At 38.1% G+C, this 18952-nt stretch overlaps 1 protein-coding gene and 1 pseudogene across 1 annotated transcript in view; one reads left to right on the top strand and one right to left on the bottom strand.

Annotated features, from left to right (window-relative positions):
- Positions 1 to 16192, bottom strand: part of Brip1 (BRCA1 interacting helicase 1) — a 109488-nt gene extending 93296 nt beyond the window's left edge. Inside the window, 5 exon segments of the mRNA XM_051179734.1 lie at positions 2794 to 2910; positions 5021 to 5148; positions 9535 to 9705; positions 13951 to 14062; positions 16038 to 16192. Of these exon segments, the coding sequence (XP_051035691.1) occupies positions 2794 to 2910; positions 5021 to 5148; positions 9535 to 9705; positions 13951 to 14062; positions 16038 to 16130 (621 nt within the window). The 5' untranslated portion in view covers positions 16131 to 16192.
- LOC127221878 (uncharacterized) lies at positions 4417 to 4516 on the top strand (annotated as a pseudogene).
- Positions 16193 to 18952: the final 2760 nt, after the last annotated feature.

Below are 18952 nucleotides of genomic sequence, written 5' to 3' on the forward strand. Positions count from 1 at the left end.
ACATGAAGTACACAGACGTGCATGCAGACAGAGCACCCATGCACATAAAATAGTTAAAAAAAAAAAAAGGTTATTCTCTGCCACACATGCATTGTGGCCATCTCTCTCTGAGTCACAGACTGATTACTAAGACCAGTTGATTCTATCTTGTTCTCTTCTATTTTATTATACTAAGGGTCTCACCAGACTGGCATCAAACAAGCTATGAAGTCCCAAGGTTGGCCATGAATTCACAATCCTACTGACTTAGCCTCCTGCATGGTCAAATTATAGGCCTTAGCCACCCTAGCTAGAGATATTTTAATGTCAGGCATATTAAATAATGAAGCCTATTTTCTCTCACATTTTTAAAATCATCAGCTAATAACACAAATTTCCCCTTCTTTTTTTTTTTTTTTTTTTTCTTGTCCTCATTTACAACCCATGAATCTATAATTTAGAACTAGATCCTAATCATGATTTCACAATTTCCCTGTATGACCACGGTCAAACCTAGTATCTTTTAAAATTACGTGCATGTGTATGTTCACCGCAGGTGTGTGGGTGCCCTCAAAGGTCAGCACGGAGCTTTGAATTCTCTTGAACTGAAGTGACTGTCAATTGTGAGACACCAATGTGAGAGCTAGAAATTGAACCTGGGACTCTGCAAGAGTAGCAAGTGCTCTTAACCACCGAACCATCCCTCCAGCCCTTTATCCAGAATCTTCGAACTTCACTTTTCTCAACTATCAAATTAACATCTCCTCTATTTCCTTAACATTGAGCTTAACATCAAATGAAAAACACATAAATTACCTGGTACAAGTATAGATTTTAGAAAGCTATTAGCATGTCATTATAATTCCTTGAGAAATTAGGCTACTGTATGTAAGTGACTGGCAAAGGTATTAAAATTTTGTCCCCTTTATTATATTTTCAACTAGTTATAATGTTATTTAACAACTTGTTCCTCTTGTAGCTACAGAAGGCAAAAGTTGTTTCTAATTTTTTTATTTATATTACTTATCAACTTACTTCCTAACTCTTGAAGCGTACTGCTTAGTATCTTCCTTGAGTATGCCAATATATGAAAGCCAAAATGAAATGATTTTGTTTTAATACTATAATACTATTACATCCCCTAAGTATGTGGATCTGACCAAAAGTCATAAGCTACAAATAATGGAGAATCATGCATTTCTTTAACTTAGGCCTTAAAAAAAAGTTCAATTAGTCTACAAATATGTGAGGACCAAGTACAGGCTCTGTGCTAGATGCTGGGTATAAAAATGAAAAAAACAGATATTGTACTTGTTCTCAAGAACAACCTGCCAATGAGGCAAACAAGGTAGATAAACATGCATATAACAGCAAACTTTTGAAAACACTGGAAAGAAAAGACAGGATGCTGGGAAACTAAATGAGAAACTATCTTACAGCAATATGTACAAAGTACTGCACACTGTATGACCTGTGACAGCACAAAAATGAACACAACTCCACAACTCTGGAGGATTTAACCATTCTAACCCAGCTCCTCTACTCAACAACCTTGTGAGATGAACCAATTACTTAAGGCTACACCTCAATTTTCTCCTGCAGAATTAGGGGAAATAATACCTTCCCCATCAGAATGATATAATACCTAAGTCAAGGCTTTTGTTTTATTTTGAAACTAGACACAAAGAAAAATTAATATAATTTGACAATAAAAATTCACTCACATGAATCTGTATTTTCAAAGTGAATTAACATTCATAAACTACTTAGAGAAGTGTCCTAGCACACAAAAAGCATCATCATTTAAATAAATAATCATTCCCCAGATATATGCAGTTACAACACAGCTAACTGGTCATTTTAAATAAAAGTAAAATTGGCAAAATGACTTAAAAAAACACCTTCGGAGAAAATCAGTCATTTTCCCATGAGATCCTAGGAGAAACCGTTAGGTAGAAAGAGAAAGACAGACATAGGAAAGAAGGGAAGAAGAGGAGGGTCAGGGGTAAAGGAAAAAGAAAAGGGGGTAAAGAAGCCCAAAGGCTCCTGGGCCTCAGCTTTTGACAAAGGCCAACAGCGCACTCTGCTGGACCAAAGTCTTTCCTACACACTGAACAAAAAAGCTGCTATAGCATCACTTGTTTAATAAACACCAAAATAAGCATAAAACGTGTAACAATACCTTACTCACTATAAAGATTTACTTTAAAATATAAATCAATTCCTAAGAAAATGATTATGAATTCTGGAACAAAGCAGCATTAGATTATTATTATATTCCCCCAAACACAATGCTTCTATTGACCACACTCTAATCATATGAAGACTGATGACTTTCTACATTGCTAGTACATGAATCATTACATGAAAACAAATCTGGTACACACTAGTAATCAGAATTTGGGGGCAGGCTGAATTTCAAAGTCATTGTTTGGTTACATAAGAAGCTGAAGATCAGCCTGTGACATATGAGTCCTGTCTCAAACAAACAAACAAAAGAACAATTAAAGAGAAAAGAATAGGGGCTGGAGAGATGACCCACAAATAAAAAGGACTGGATCTTCCAAAGGATCCAAGTTAGATTCCCAACACCCACATGGCAGCTCAAAGCCAACTGTAACTTCAGTTTCAGGAGAATGGATGACACCTTTTTCTCACAGCTATGGGCACTGCACAAGTATGCTGCCCATACATACATGCAGACAAAACACTCATACACCTAAAAATACATTACTCAAATCATGCTACTTTCTCTACTTTCAAAATAGATTTAGAAAATTCTCCATTTTCCTTCTTTAAAGGCATAATACATACATTTTGGAAAGAGGAGCCGGTCTTTCCTACAGGAGACTCGGGTTTTGCTTTCTTTTCTGAAGCTACTTGTGCATCCAAATGGTGGACATCCTTTTCCAAACAATGACGTTTTCTCATCTATAAACACAGAACCAGATGAAGAACAGCTAAACTGTAGATGTTTCTACCTTCCCTCTTCTTCCTTCAAAAGGTTAATTCTAATTAGTAATAATAAAATCTTGGAACTAGAGAGTTGGCTCAGTGGTTAAAAACACTAGCTGGTCTTCTGGAGGTCCTTAGTTCAATTCCCACCAACCACATAATGGCTGACAACCACCTGTAATGAGATCTGGTGCCCTCTTCTGGCTGCAGGGACACATGCAGACAGAACACTATACAAAACAAATAAATCTTTTCAAAAAATAATAAAATCCTAAAAAACAATACAAACAGAAACCTCATAACACCATTAAGGTCAAAGAGAATATATGGTAACAACTCATGTCCTCTTCAAGTACTAATGTATAAAAATTATTTTATTACAAAAAATTACTGTATTACAATGATCTTCCTATAAAATTGTCATACCATGTAGACAATACAGCATTTCAGCCAAGCCAAACCACATACCTAACTGGAAAATACATTAATAATTAATCCATATCCTAGATTCCAGTTCCACTTATAATTGGTACTTTTACAAAAATAAGCTAGTTTATTCTACTTGTAAAAACAAGATTTAATTCCAGAAATTGTTGGTAGATATTTAAACTATGTAAAACTGGAACACAAGCAATTTAAATATACTTGTGAAAGTACTCAATTATTTACATACAAGTGACATGCTAATTAATAATCCCTCTTTAGTATTTATAACTAAGTATATTAAATTCTCACTCTCCATATCTCTGTGGCATAGTTCAATTCCCACCAACCACATAATGGCTCACAACCACCTGTAATGAGATCTGGTACCTTCTTCTGGCCTGCAGAAATAACATGCAAACAGAATATTGTATACATAATAAATAAACAAATCTTAAAAAAAAAAAAAAAAGTAAATAGCCAGGCATATGAGTGCTGCATGCTTGCAATCTCAGCTTGCAGAAAGCCAAGGAAGGATCACAAGTCTAAAGTCAACTCAGAAAGATCCTGTCTCAAATTAAGTGACTGGATTATCAATTCAATGGGAAAGAGTGTTTGCTTAGCATGCGGGAGGACCTGGGTTCAATACTCGTGCAGGCACACACACAAATGCCAAGAACACCACTGAAACAACATTAAACTTCCAGTAAACTTTGCCATTCCACTTACACTGTCACACCAAAATTATATATAGTGTGAAAATTCAAAGGTATTCGAACCAAAAGAAAATGCTATAATTAGGTAAAAAGTACTGAAGAGTTTTAAAAGTACAGTAATGGGACTGGAGAGATGGTTTTGCACCTAAGAGCACTTGATGCTCTTGCAGAGGATCCAGGTTCAGTTCCCAGCACCTACATGGTAGTTCACAAGCATCCATAACTCCAGTTCCAGGGGATCCAATAACCTCTACTGACCTCTGCTGGTACCAGGCATGCACGTGGAGCACATACACACATGCAGGCAAAACATTCACACACATTAAAATAAAACATAAGTACAATACTCTTCAACAGCATAGGTGCTAAAACTGTAACAATAAAAATTAACATGGACCCTGTGTAAGGATGGTACAAAGAGTCACAAAGCACTCTGCCCTTTTCACACTCTCTCATATGAAAGATCTAGTTTAATAAAAAAAAAAAAAAAAAAAAAAAAAAAAAATCAGATGAGAAGGCACAAAATAAGCCATTTTGGAAAAGGAGACCAGCAGAGTGGGGAGAACAGGAGAATGTTACTATGTTCAAAACAAGTAATACCCACAAATAAATATGTCATCATGAAACCTATTGTTTTGTATAATGAATTATATCAGCAATTTTGAAAATTAATAAATCTGAAAAATTGTAAAGTTGCTACACATATGCCTGAAGAAAATACCACCAAATTATTCATGTGCAAGAAATCATCATGCAGTTGCCTTAAGTTAGTGTGTGTGAAAAACCTGCTACACTAACAACTTCCTTGGCAGCAATACCAATAGAATGAAAATGACCGTTTATTTTGTAGCTATGACACAACTGTTCTCTACCAGCGCCACCAACTTCATGTTCAGCTATGCCTAACTAGATAACGAGGTTATTTTAACAGTCAATAAACTGCTTACCTGCTGTGCAGTTTCTAAGGGTCGGATTCTTTTCTTCTCCATTTGAAAATCATCATCTTCATCTCTGGGTAGAGATGCCTGTTTCTTGGCAGATAACTTTGCAGCTAGAGTATTTTTTTCAGGAGAGTCTTATATAAAAAGTAATTTTACAATAAATATGATACATTTATAATAAAAATAATATAAATAATGTATTCTATGCAATTTTAGAAGAAAACCAAAATTTAAGACATTTCTATAAATTTCATAACAGTTTAAAATGTATGATTTTTTTCCCCCCATTGGCTGATTGATTGAGACAGTGTCTCACTATGTAGCCCTGGCTGGCCTGGAACTCCCTAAGCAGACCAGACTAGCCTCAAACTCAAAGAAATCCACTTACCTCTGCCTCTGAAATTAAAGACATGCACCAAGACATCCAGCAAGACATATTTTAAAGAAACTTTTTATCACCCGATTTATTTTTACCATAAATACAAAGAGCATTTCAAGAAACATACATTTAACAGGACTCATGTTTTATAGGCTATACTCTATTGCATGGTTTAAGAAATACCACTGTAAGGGCTGGAGTGTCACTCAGCTGGTAAAGCAACTGCCTGGCATGTGAGAAGCTTTAGGCTCAATCTGTAATATAGAGGATGGTGACAAAATATGGAAATCGCGCCCTTTAAGATGCAATCAATGCTGTTTCATTTCTCTGAAAACTTTAATGTTCCTGTCCTACTGGGCCTCATCACGTTCTTTAGACTAAAAATAGTATTCAGAGACTAAGACTCGTGTCTTAACCTCACAACTCCGAAAACTCATTCTTAAAGCCATCAAAAACCTCTTAACTACTAAATTATAAAAATTATTCCCATTTTACCAAAGTGAATTTTAAAGAAATGGCCAATATTACAAAGTTAATAATTTGCCATTTCAATTTAAAACCCTTAAAGATAATTTCAGTATGACAAACAACACCCTGCCTTCTGGAAACAAGGCAAACACTTCCTTTGCCTCCATGTCCATAACTACTTTCTCACTATCCTATACATTAACTTCTTCCATTGCCTATGCACCTTTTCTTAAAGGTACCTCGTTCCCCTGTTCCGCTACACGTTCTTCCTTTTCTGTGGCTTAAATCCCCTTAATAGTCATTTCTCACACCAAGTCCACAAAATGACCAGAAAGTGAAACAATGCCTTGACGGAGAAGATTTACAAACCATTTGCTCACAGAGCAGAAAGATCTACAGAAGCAGATACAACAAGTTTGAGCCTATAACACAAAACGGAATCAATGCCACATGCCATTTTCAAGGTTTTCTTTTTTTGGTTTTGTGTGTGTTTAATGGAAGAATACGTGTGATCATGCACGTGGGTACCCACGTGCGTGCGCACACACACATGTGCATGTATGATGTATGTGTGTATTCATGGAAGCCAGAGGTCAACTACAGGTATCTTCCTCAATCGCTTCTCCACTTTTTGATACAGTGCCCCTCACTGAACCTGGAGCTCACTGATTAACAACCAAGCTCCAGGGATCCTGTCTTCACCTCTTCAGTGCTGGAGTTACATGTATGCCACTGAACTCAGATTTTTTTCAATTATTATTTTCAATTGGCTATGTGCACTTGAATATAGATGCCCAAAGAGAATATGAGTGAACTGAACTCTGGTCTCCTGGAAGAATAGTACTTGCTCTTAACCTCTGAACCACCTCTCCAGCCCCACAGTCAAGATTTTAAGTGGGTGCTGGGGAATCAAACTCAGTCCTCATGCATTCACAGCAAACACTTTAACAAATGAATGCTCTTCCTGGACACAGATAGGGATAGATTTTTGTTTTTTAATATAATGATTAATAGTTCAACAATAGGGATCAAAGACCCAGATCTTCCATGATCCAAAAGCCTTTTCTCATGAAAGTCATTAAAAACATAAGATTTAAAGAGAGACGTTTTCTTTATACGCTATGATTTTTATTGCCTTATATTGAGCTTATTCTTTCTTAGTACAAGGTAGGTTAAATTTCTAAACTACATTATTGTTTTTGGTATAGTTCCTAGTCTTTTTTTTAAGGCTTCATTTATTTAAATATTATGTATATGAATACTTTGTCTGCATATACATATATGCACCACATGCATGTAGTGCCTGTAGAGGCCTGAAGAAGGTGTGGGATTCCCTTAACTGGATTTACACAATGTTGTGAGTCACCATGTGAGTGCTGGGATCAAACCCAGGTCCTCAGGAGCCATCTCTCTAGCTCTATTCTCTACATCTTCTATTCTCTACAGTTTAGGAGTTTGCAAGTTCACCAACAAGGTTAAATTGTTAAAGCGCATAACTTAAATAGAAGTTAGTATCTCCAAAATAAATGAAGAAAGAGAAAAGGGTGTGGAAAATAAGAAGGACAACTCGCACAAGTCAGTACAAAAGAAAAACTATTTAAACAGACAATTCACTAAAGATGATATTTATTCCTAAAAACCAATAAACATGTAAAATGTTCATTACTCATGACAGGCTGGGGTTGGGGTTGACCCTAGGTTCAATCCATAGCACTGTAAACAAGATAAAATAACACATCAGTAAGAACACCAAACATGCAAGCATGGTTCAAACTTAAGAAAACTGGAAATACCAAGAGATATGAGTGTTGAAAACCTCCACTCTGAAGCACACCTCTAAAGTTGGGACTTGCATTCCACACCATCTCAATAAAGCTAACATGGCAACAAAATGAGTCACATGAATTTTTTTGTTTCCCATTATATAAAGTTATGATTATATTGTCCCTACTGTAGCTATTAACTATGTAATATTAATGTCTGAAAAAAGTAACTTAATTTTAAAATGCCTTATTTTAAAAAAACACCTTACTGCTAAAAAAAAAAAAAATCTAACAATCATGCTTTTAGAAAAAAAATTATGGCATCAACTATGAATTATTCCTTTACACTGGGTGAATATATGTCACTGTGATTTGTTTAATAAAGAAGCTGACTAGCCAATAGCTAGACAAAATAAGGTTAGGCGGGAAGACCAAACTAAGGACACTGGGAAGAAGGGCAGAGTCTGAGGTTGCCAAGAGACATAAGGGGAGCAGGACATGCTGGAGAACAGGTAAAGCCACAAGCCATGTGGCAATACAAAGATTAATAGAAATGGACTAGGCTGGAGAGATGACTCAGTGATTAAGAGCACTGGCTGCTCTTCCAAAGAACTCGGGTTCAATTCTTAGCACCCACATGGCAGCTCAAACTCCCAAGATCTGACACCTTCAATGCACATACAATAAATTAAAAGAAAATGAAATGGGCTAAGTTATAAGACCTAGTTAGTAATAAGCCTGAGCTATTGGATAAGCATTTATAATTGATATATTAAACCTCTGTGCCAGTTATTTGGGAACTGGCAGGTGGGAAAGAAAAGTCTGCCTACAATCAACAAATTTGCTCAATTAAGGGTTACCACAGACTTTTGATTTGAAAAGAATACAATATCCACACAAAGTACCATAAAGAATGTATGCCTGAATTAATGAGGGATGGCTAGAGGATTACAAAAACTGGGAAATTGTTGGCATTATCTACTACAGCTAATAAAAATGTATAAGCTATAACCAACCTATTTTCAAGTATGTATACAATAGAAAAAAATCTATTTGTACTCATACAAACAAGAAAATCCCTGTTTTATTAAACAAAAATGAAAACAACTCGATCACCTGAAACTGTAGAATAGATGAACATATCCTGGTATAATAATACAAGGAAATAATATAGAGAAGTGAAGAATAAACCAATAGATTCTCAACAATACAATACCAAGACAGACATAGAACCACATATATAACTCCACTTTCACAAGAAAGTGAAGTTCATCACTGGTGACAGAAGACAACACAGAGAAAAGACTAATGGGGAGGGGGTAACCCAGAGAAATATCTCAGTAATTGAAGTGAGAACACAAATTAAAAGGTCCAAAAGTTTTTGAGCACTCAATGACATGGTAAAATTATTCCCCTAAAGCCCATTGTTCAGTTCAAAGCACATTCTTTGACACACACAAAACTTGAAGTTCCATAACCAGCACTGAAAATAAATAAATATAATTTAAAGAATTTCAGAGAGGCTCAGTGCATAAATGCACCTGTGTCCAAGACCAATGACCTGATCTAGGACCCACATGGTAGAAGGAGAGAAATGACACCAGCAAGTTGTCCTCTGACAACCACAAGTGCTGTAGCACACACACGAAGATAAATGTAATTAAATAATTTCGGGGGGGGGGCTGAAATTCCAGTACCAGGGTCTTCAAGGCTATCAGGCATGCACAGGAAACACAGACACACACTTGAAGACAAATACTCAAATATAGAAAATAAGTTAATTTTTGAAAAAGGAATTTCAGAAAAAGTAATCATACTAGGTAAATTTATCTGAATTAAGCTTAAGAGTAGTAATAAGTAAGGAAAGATCCAATATAGATTCCAACAGACATAAGCAGAATATAATTTACCTTGACAGGGTGATGAAGTGCCATTTCTTTCAGACGGTTTGCTTGGACTACTGAAATGAGGTGAAGTGCCCATGTTCATGTCACGGAATGTAAAATTCTTTGAATGGCATGCACAACAGCATGATGATGGCACCTCAGGTTTTTTATTCAAACCCTCATCCACTGGCTTTCCTAAAAAAAAAAAAAAATAACTCCATTAACCACCATATAACTAAAACATAATAATAATTTTCCTTTTAGCTAAGTAAGCAACCACCTCAGTTCACCAAGGATTGGAAGTTTCCCAGGTTACAAGATTAAATGAAGAGAAACAATCTACCAGAACCTTATCTACAGTACTGAATCAGGAAAGAAGAAAAAAGCTATGCCTACAATGTGTTCAGAAATGTTATCACTGTATAAACTATAAAAACATAATAATGAAGATTAATAATGTAATTGACAGTACAACCATTCCTGTATTTATTTACATTCAGATGTGTTTCAAAATCAAGCAAAAAGGATTAAAACAAAGACAACAAGAACATGCTTCATTACTGCTATTGCCCTATAAGAAAAACCGGAAATTTCAGTATCCTAAATAATAAAGGTAAGGATTGTCTTTCTGCAAAGTCCCACCTGTCATGAAACTTACTCAATAGACCAGTAGCAAGAGACCCACTTGCTACTGCCTCCTGAATTCTGGGATTAAAAATGTGAATCACCACACCCAGCCTCACATTATACTTCTATTTCAAATAGGAATATTCAGGCTTGGGGAGGTTGCCCACACCTTTAATCCCATCACTCAAGAGGCAGAGACAGGTGGATTTCTGGGTTTGAGGCCAGCCTGATCTACAGAGTAAGTTCCAGGACAGCTAGTGATACATGAGAAAATTCTTGTCTAATACAAGTATCAAAGTACATTTAGGACAGTATTCAAATCCAATAAAAAGGTAAATAAGATTACTAAATATAATTTTTAAAATTACAATATGGGGACTGGAGAGATGGCTTAGCAGTTAAGAGCATTTACTGCTCTCCCAGGGATCTCAACTCAGTTCCCAGCACCCACATAGCTGCTCACAACCATCTGCAACTCCAGTTCCAGATGGTCCAATGCTTTCATCTGGGCTGCTCAGCCACCAGGCATGTATGTGGTGCATAGACATGCAAGAAAATATACCCACATGCATAAAATAAAAATAAATACTTTTAAAGAAATTACAGTGTCTACATTATGTACCCACATGATGCACAATTACACAACTCATATACTTTTAAAAAGCTAATCACCTTTAGTCCTAGCACTTGGGAGGCAGAGGCAGGCGGATCTCTGTGAGTTTAAGACTAGCTTGATCTACAGACCGAGTTCTAGGACTATGCAGAAAAACCCTGTCTCAAACAACCAAAAAGAAAAAAGAAAAACAAACTATTTTTTAAATATACTGATGATACTGTTTACTCATTTGTAACACAAAAACGTTTCCCAGATAACTGTCATTAAATTTTTTTTCTTTTCATTATATATTTATTGAAAAATATTTTTCATATAATATATACCAATAATGCTCCTATCATCCCTCAGCTCCTCTTAGGTCCTCCTCACCTCTGCATCTACACGAATACATAGCTTTTTGTTTAAATAAACAAGAATAAACGCACATATCTAAAAAAAAAACAAAAAACAAAAAAAAAACAGAAACCAAAATATGCACTCAAAAGACCAATATGATAGAAAAAAATGTCCAAATAAAGCAATAAGTGACAAAAGGTCTACAGAAGTATCATTGAGTTTGTTTTGTGTTGGCAAACTACTCCTGGGCATGTGGCCTGCCATGAAGCGTGGTAATATACTCAGGAGACCCCATTGGAGAGAACTATGTTTTCCTTTGCAAGCAGATTATCAGCTGCAGATAGCTTTTTGCCTTGTAGTTGTCAATACTGGGATTCCTGGCTTGAACCTGTGTGTGTGGCCACAGTCACTGCGAGTTTACATGAGTATCGTTCTGTTGGATGTGTACGGACACTACTTTCCTGGAGTCATCTATCTCCTCTGGCTCTAACAACGTGGAGCAGCGGGTATGCACACAGAAGACAATTTGTGCCTCTTCTCTGTGCTTCCAGGGATGGAACTCGGGTTATCAGGACTGGTAGTGAGCACCCTGACTGCTGGGCCATCTTGCACACCTCTTGTTACCATATCTATCAGTAACACAAACATTTCTTTTTTATTACATGGATGTATGTATGCTTGTGTACATGCCACAGCATGTACGTGGAGGTCAGAAGACAACTTGCAGGGACAGTTCTCTCTTTCTGCAAGGTGGGTTCTAGGAATTGAAATCAGGTCACCAGGCTTAGAGGTCAGCCCAAACATTTCCTCTAACAATGCATCTATACATTCTCCTAATATTTTAGCTCAGACTTATCTATTTATATACCCGAAAAATATTCAATACTATATTTGTTGTTAAGATTACAGTCTTGGAGCTAGAAAGATGGCTGAAGTTGAACACTTCTGCTCTCCCAGAGAATCCAATTCAGTTTCCAGCATAAACATGGGCAAGTCCACAACTCCCCCCACCCCCCAACCTGTCACTCTAGCTCTAGGTCATCCAACACTCTCTTCTGCCCTCTGTGAGCAGCTTACATAAATCCATACACACATAATTGTAAAAAATAAATATTTTTTAAAAATTAGTTTTTCATCAAGTAAATATTAATAGCAATTTTGTGTTTACCCAAATGATGTCACATTTTAATAAAAAAAATCATACAGCAGCTCTTATGAGCAAATATGTGTTTTTACAAAAGAAACATTAATTCAGGATTGCCTGTAGGAATCTACAAAAACATTTAAGTCCAGGACTCACTGTTGGAATGTGGTGCAATGGGAGTCAGTACCCTAGGACCTTTTGTTATATGGGTGCATATATGGCAGTTCTGGGTACTGTACCCTGGGCCTTGCACATGCTAGGAAAATGTTATATCACAGAGCTACATCCCTAGCCCAGGACTCAAGTTTGTTTGGTTGATTTGGTTGGTTTTTTGGTTTTGCAAAACAAGGTTTCTCTGTGAAACAGTCCTGGCTATCCTCGAACTCACTCTATAGACCAGGCTGGCCTCAAACTCACAGAGCCCTGCCTGCCTCTACCTCCCTAGTGCTGGGATTAAAGATGTGGGCCACACTACCTGGCCAAGTTTGGTTTTTCATGACAGATTCTTGCTGTATCCCAGGCTTCCTTTAAGCTCTGGACCCTTTGGCCTCGGCTTCCTGTGCTAGGGATGCAGGAGCACATGCCCAGTCCCAGCCAGATTAACTTTTTGAGACAAGGTCTCACTGTGTAGCTCTGGCAACAATTAATATAATAGGATATAACAGAAATTAACTTCTATTTATCTGGTATCCAAACAAGTAAAGCAACAAGTACCTTTTATTTATTTAGTCAGAGCTAGGGGTTCCTGAATAATGCACAGATCTGAGATAGTATCTCTCTCTCTCTCTCTCTCTCTCTCTCTCTCTCTCTCTCTCTCTCTCTCTCTCTCTCTCACACACACACACACACACACACACACAAATTTAGAGCAAGGGGCTATATAGCCCAGGCTGGCCTTTAACTCACTGTCCTCTTCAATCCCCCAAGCACTAGGCTTACTGGCATGTACCACTATTCCAGTTTTATGTTTTCTTCTTCATATATTCCACATTTTAATGTTATAAAAGTCAAGCAAATATACTCAAGGATATATTCAAGCAATTAGTGTATACATCAGCAGCATCAGAGCTTCAGCTCCTATTTCTTAGATACAAATTATCATCTACTTATTTTCATAAGAACTCCAAACCTCTAAAATGTTAGCATACACTGTCCACAATCAAGTAAAAGGACTAAATTGTGTTCAGATTATTTAAGAATTAATTATGATGTATTAAACTTCTTTTGGAATACTTACAATGTTTTGTTTTGGAGGAATTGCTACATAGCCTTGGCTGGCCTGAAACTTGCTATGTAGACCAGGCTGGCCTTGAACTGTGTGACAATCCTCTTGCCTCTGGCTCCTGAATGCTTATATATGTGTACCACCATGCCTGGCACTGATGATGCATCTTGAAGAAATGTCTTGACAGAGATTATTTTGATTTAACTGATTTGTTTGAACCAGTCTAGATAAAGTGTATTATACTGTATTTTTCTCTGGTCCCAACTAGCAACCTGAAGATATCAAGAACTTACCTGGGGCTTGCTTAATTGTTCAGCAAATAAAGACACACTTGCCACTGAGCTGATGACCAGGGTCCAACCTGCTGGACCAATATCGTGGAAGGAGAGAAGTGATCCCTGCAACTTATCCTCTGATGTTCCTACCACAGCACATGTGCCTACACATATTTGCACACACAAAATAAAGTAATTTTTTATAAGAACTACTTACCAGTAAAAGATTGTTGCCATGCTATTGCAGAACAAAGTAATGCTAAACTTTTTCCACTTCCTGTGGGACTCTCCAACAAGCAATGCTGACTACTGTTTAGTCCTCTGACAATCTGTGGACAAAGAAATCAATTTTTAAAAAGATAATATACGATTGCTTTATCAGATCTCCCTCCATCGAAAAGGAACATGAATAGAACAGCAAAGAAGAGTTTGGATGCACTCCAGGAAATGCAGCAAGACAGCATAAGGAAGAACTAGAATTGTGTTAAATCCAGACAGAGTATTGGTTTTACAAGCACAAATTGTATCTATAAAACTGTAATGTGCGCTGCAGAGGTGACTCAGCATTTAAGGGCAGTTGTTGCTCTTACAGAAGATCCAGGTTCAATTTCCATACCCACACAGCAGTTTACAACCACCTCTAACTCCAGTTCCAAGAGATCTGACTCCCTATTCTGGCCTTCTCAGGCCTCTGGTATACATGTCTGGTACACAGACATAACTGCAGGCAAAACACTCACACACATAAAAAATAACCTAGAAAAACAAAGAAAAAAAAGGACTGTAATATACTAATACTTACATATATGTATAAGAAAAACTTAAGGAGTAATTCCACTACTGTAAGGACTAATTGTTATAACCCTAACATCTACCCATCTGTAACCTGCAGGAGTGCTTGAGGGGCCTGGTCCTGTGAAACGATAACCACAGGATCTTCATGACTCATGGCAACAGCAGGATATTCAAGAGTCCAATGATGATGGTGGCCAGAGACGTCTTGAAGCAGACCAATGACTCACTGCAGTGAGCATTTTGTGGGTGGGGCTGATGGGACAAAAGGGTATACTTCGTGACACGCCACAGCTCTCAATGCCACAAGGATGAATGAAGAAGTGTTGGAAAGAGAGGAGTAAGGTGGGTCCTTGTTTGTTTTGTTTTCTTTTTAACTGATTCTTGGGGGGTGTTTCTTTTGAGGGGTGTTTATTTTGGGGGGGGAGGAATTGGGGGTGCATGTTTGAAACGCCCAAAGAATCAATAAATAATTAAGTCAGAGAAAAATTAAAAATGTAAAAGGAAGATGCCCAAATCTGCTAAGTCTATCACTAAGCACATACCCCAAACCCTTCCTACATAAACAGGAAATATGTGTGAGTGGATTCATAGTATCATTTTTTGCTGATTCCAAGAGATTATGAGCAACCTAAATACCACCAGCAGGAAAATGGACAGATTATGCTAGCCATACAAAAAATGCCATATTGCAATTAAAATGATGACATATCATAAATATAAAGTTACAAAGAAAACAGAAACAAACAGCTGGTAGGGATACAGCTCAGTGGAAGAGTATGAAGCTCTGTGATCATACCTACCACCACTGTTCCAGTTACATTTCTGTGGCTATGATATCACACTTTGACAAAAACCAGCACAGGGGGTAAAGAATTTATATTCTATGTACAATTCCAGGTTATAGTCCATCTGAGCAAGGAAGTCACAGTGGCAGGTTCTTAAAGCAACTAGGCATATCCTTAGTCAAAAGCAGAGAAATGCATGCACACGTTCACTTCCTTGAGCTTAGGTCTATTTTTCCACCTTTCACAGTTCAGGACCCCCTGCCTGAGGAATGGTGTTGCCCACAGTGGGTTGGGTCTCCTCATATCAGTTAAGACAATCCCCTACATGGGCTGGAGAGGAGATGGTTCAGCAATTACAGACTCATGCTGTTCTTACAAAGGACCTAGGTTCAATTCTCTGCACACAGCATGGAAGCTGACAACAATATGTAACCTCAAACACCATGCATGTACATGATGCACATATATACATACAGGCAAACTACTCATACATACACGCATGCACACACGACGCACACACACACATACACAGAATAAAGGAAGTGAGAATGGCTTCCGAGGTTTTTCCTTATATGCTAACCAGATACAGCTTAGAAGTTATCAATACTGCTTTCCTAAAATGCTCTTCCAAATGAATCCAACAAATATTAACCATCATTTTGTACCTGAGAATAGTTACAAAATCAATGTATAGTTGGACTCTTACCTGCTGTAAAATACTTACAGAGTTCATCATAGCAAGCTGTGCTGGATAAGCTTTACAAGGAAAGTTAATCTTCACCCCACCAATGGTGTATTCAGACGACACTGAGGACATTCTGCTTTCTTCTTTACTTTAGATACTTCACTGCAACAGAATCAATAACATCAATATTGAGGGACTGGAGAGATGGCTCAACAAGTTAAGAGTATCCGCTGTTCTTCAAGAAGAACTAAGTTGGATTCCCAGCACCTACAAATGCCTCCAACTCCAGTTCCAAGAGCTCTCACACCCTTATCTGGCTTCTGAAAGAAGCTGTATTTACCTAGTATACACACACACCCATATACACTCTCACACACACACATTCACACAGACACACACACACACAACCATATACACACACAAACACACCACACACACATACGCCCATACACATACACACACACACACACCCATATACACACACAAAAAGTATTTATAGTTTAAGTATTGAAATAATGTCATTCAAAGAAAGCCAGACACCTAGCAATAGAACAGAAGTGTGATAATAAGAACTGGAATAAGCACATATACAAAAGTAATGAAAACAAAAAAATATTTCTTAGTCTTATAAATAAATCACAGGGTCAAGATCATGTACCAGAGAGTCTGACAAATCTGGATTGGCACTCCTAACTCCATGATGCGTTATGTGACTTTAGGTAAATCACTTAACTTTTCTAGAACTCTATGTTCTCAGGTATAGAGTAAGAATAGAACAGGATCATCCCTTCAGGATTGCTGTAAAGGTTAAATGAAATAATGTAAAAACATATAGTTTGTAGCAGATAAGCACAACTTAGACAATTTAGATTACATGTAATCAACTTACAGAAACACAGATTTCTGAAGGGGCTCTGCTAGTCCATGGCCAATTTTTTCTCTTACTCTGCACATGCCTATGTCCCCTTCTCACACTTTTTCACACTGAAGAGGAGCAGACAAGCAGTCAAGAAGCAGAGGTTGTATCTTTGACCTACCATTTTACTTCTATGATCTAAAATTGTTCTCTGAAATATGTCTAATCTTAAAATCATTGTAAGGGAGAAAGTATCTTTCTTTCCACAGTAATTCTTTTAATTTTTTAATTTACTGAGGGAGAAGGACCAGCATGGCATGGAAGTTAGAGAACAATTTGGTGAAGCCAGAGTTAGGTTCTCTCCTTCTACCATGTGAGTCTCAGGAATTAAAAAGACACATTCAGGCTTGGTTGTGCCTTTATCAGCTGGTGGGGGGGGGGGCAACATGAAGATGGGACAGGGCATCTGAAAGGGTTCAGGGGAGTTGTGAAGGGTGGACTGGGGATGGATATGGTCAAGATACATTGTATATACATGCATGAAACTGTCCAAAAATAAATAAGATATTCTTAGGAAAATCATCCTATCTGTATACCGCTGAGGCTTAGTAGAATCTAATTAACTGCTTAATCTGAAGCAAGAACTCAATACTGTTTTACTGAAATTAACCTAGATGGCAATCTATGATGGCAGCTGTGGCAACATTCAAAACCTGGGAGTTTCCCTTGCTGAATGCATCAAAGACAAACAAGCCTCCGCATGTGGTGGCGCAGATTTTTGACCCCCAACAATCAGGAGGCAGAGGAAGGAGGATCTCGTGAGATCGAGGCCAGTCTGATCAACATAGCGAATTCCAGGTAAGCCGGGACTTCAAGGTGAGATCCTGTCTCTTTAAAAAAAAAAAAAAAAAAAAAAAAAAAAAAAAAAGCAACAGGCTGTCTCGGTCCAAAAAGTACTGCGGGGGCTCCTTCCAGGCTTGCATCACAGAAGGTAGGGACAGGTGCCAACTCCTCAGCTATCCTTCCCCAGGCTCCCAGCTCTCGCACAGCCAATGATGCCACCGGGCCGAGTGATTTGGTCACATCCAAGGGCCTGAGAGCCCGCGTGGACTTGCAGGCGCCTGCCCCTCTCCCCCGCCGTCCTTCCCACTCGCCTGAGGCTGGCTCCGGCTCCGGGAGAAAAGGAGATGTTGGCGCTCGAGGAAAGTTCAAGAGTAGGAAAGGTCTACCTCATCTGCTGTTAGGGTGCTGCCAGGTGCCGCGCCACCAACACTCCTCCCTGAGCAGTGCAGCTCAGCGGCTCCACACGCAGAAATTCGCGCCTCCCGCCCCTCAGCTCCCGGTGCCCAATCGCTGAGCACGACAGCCAATCACATGGCGAGGCCTGAAAGTAAACAGCCAATCTTCGTGCGAAGAAGACGCCGTAACGCCCAATGGGAGCCTGTGAAATAAGAAGAGGTCCAAAGTACTTGGCGGCACCGGAAGGCATCAACCTCAGCGAGAAATTCTGGGACAGATCTTGCAGGTTTGCCTGAAAGAAAAACTCTTAGGCCACTTTTGAAAACGGCTGGTCTAACCTAGACAGCCAGTTCTCTGACGACTGGAAGATTAATTTGCAATGGTCGGCAACCAACGAAAAGGAAACATCTTTTTTTCCTCAGTCGTCTTATAACCAGTAAAATTTCCCAAGGTTACAGCATCTAAAGACGGGGGCGGGGAGTGGGAGGGAGAGCAAACTGTGTCAGAGCTGCTGCTACCATGCCAAAATAAGTGAGAAGGCACATGGCAACTAGTACAGTAGTCTGTGATATTCAAGGCTTTCTAGAATATTAGAATCTGCGGCGAATAATCTCTTTAGATCACGTCGACCTAACACTTAGGCTTATGGACCTAACATACCATTTTATTCCTCTCGAGAAATAAAATTCCCTCAAATAGGGTTAATCATGACCTTCATAAATTAATTTTTTTGGCCATTAGGTGTTCTACTATTTATTATACACACATAATATAGATAGATGATAGATAGATATGTTGTTGTCATTGATATTTGTAGCTTAAACTTAACTCAACTACTAGTGACCCTAAAAAGGCAAAA

The sequence above is a fragment of the Phodopus roborovskii genome, unplaced genomic scaffold, assembly GCF_943737965.1.
Source record: "Phodopus roborovskii unplaced genomic scaffold, PHOROB, whole genome shotgun sequence".
NCBI lineage: Eukaryota > Metazoa > Chordata > Mammalia > Rodentia > Cricetidae > Phodopus > Phodopus roborovskii.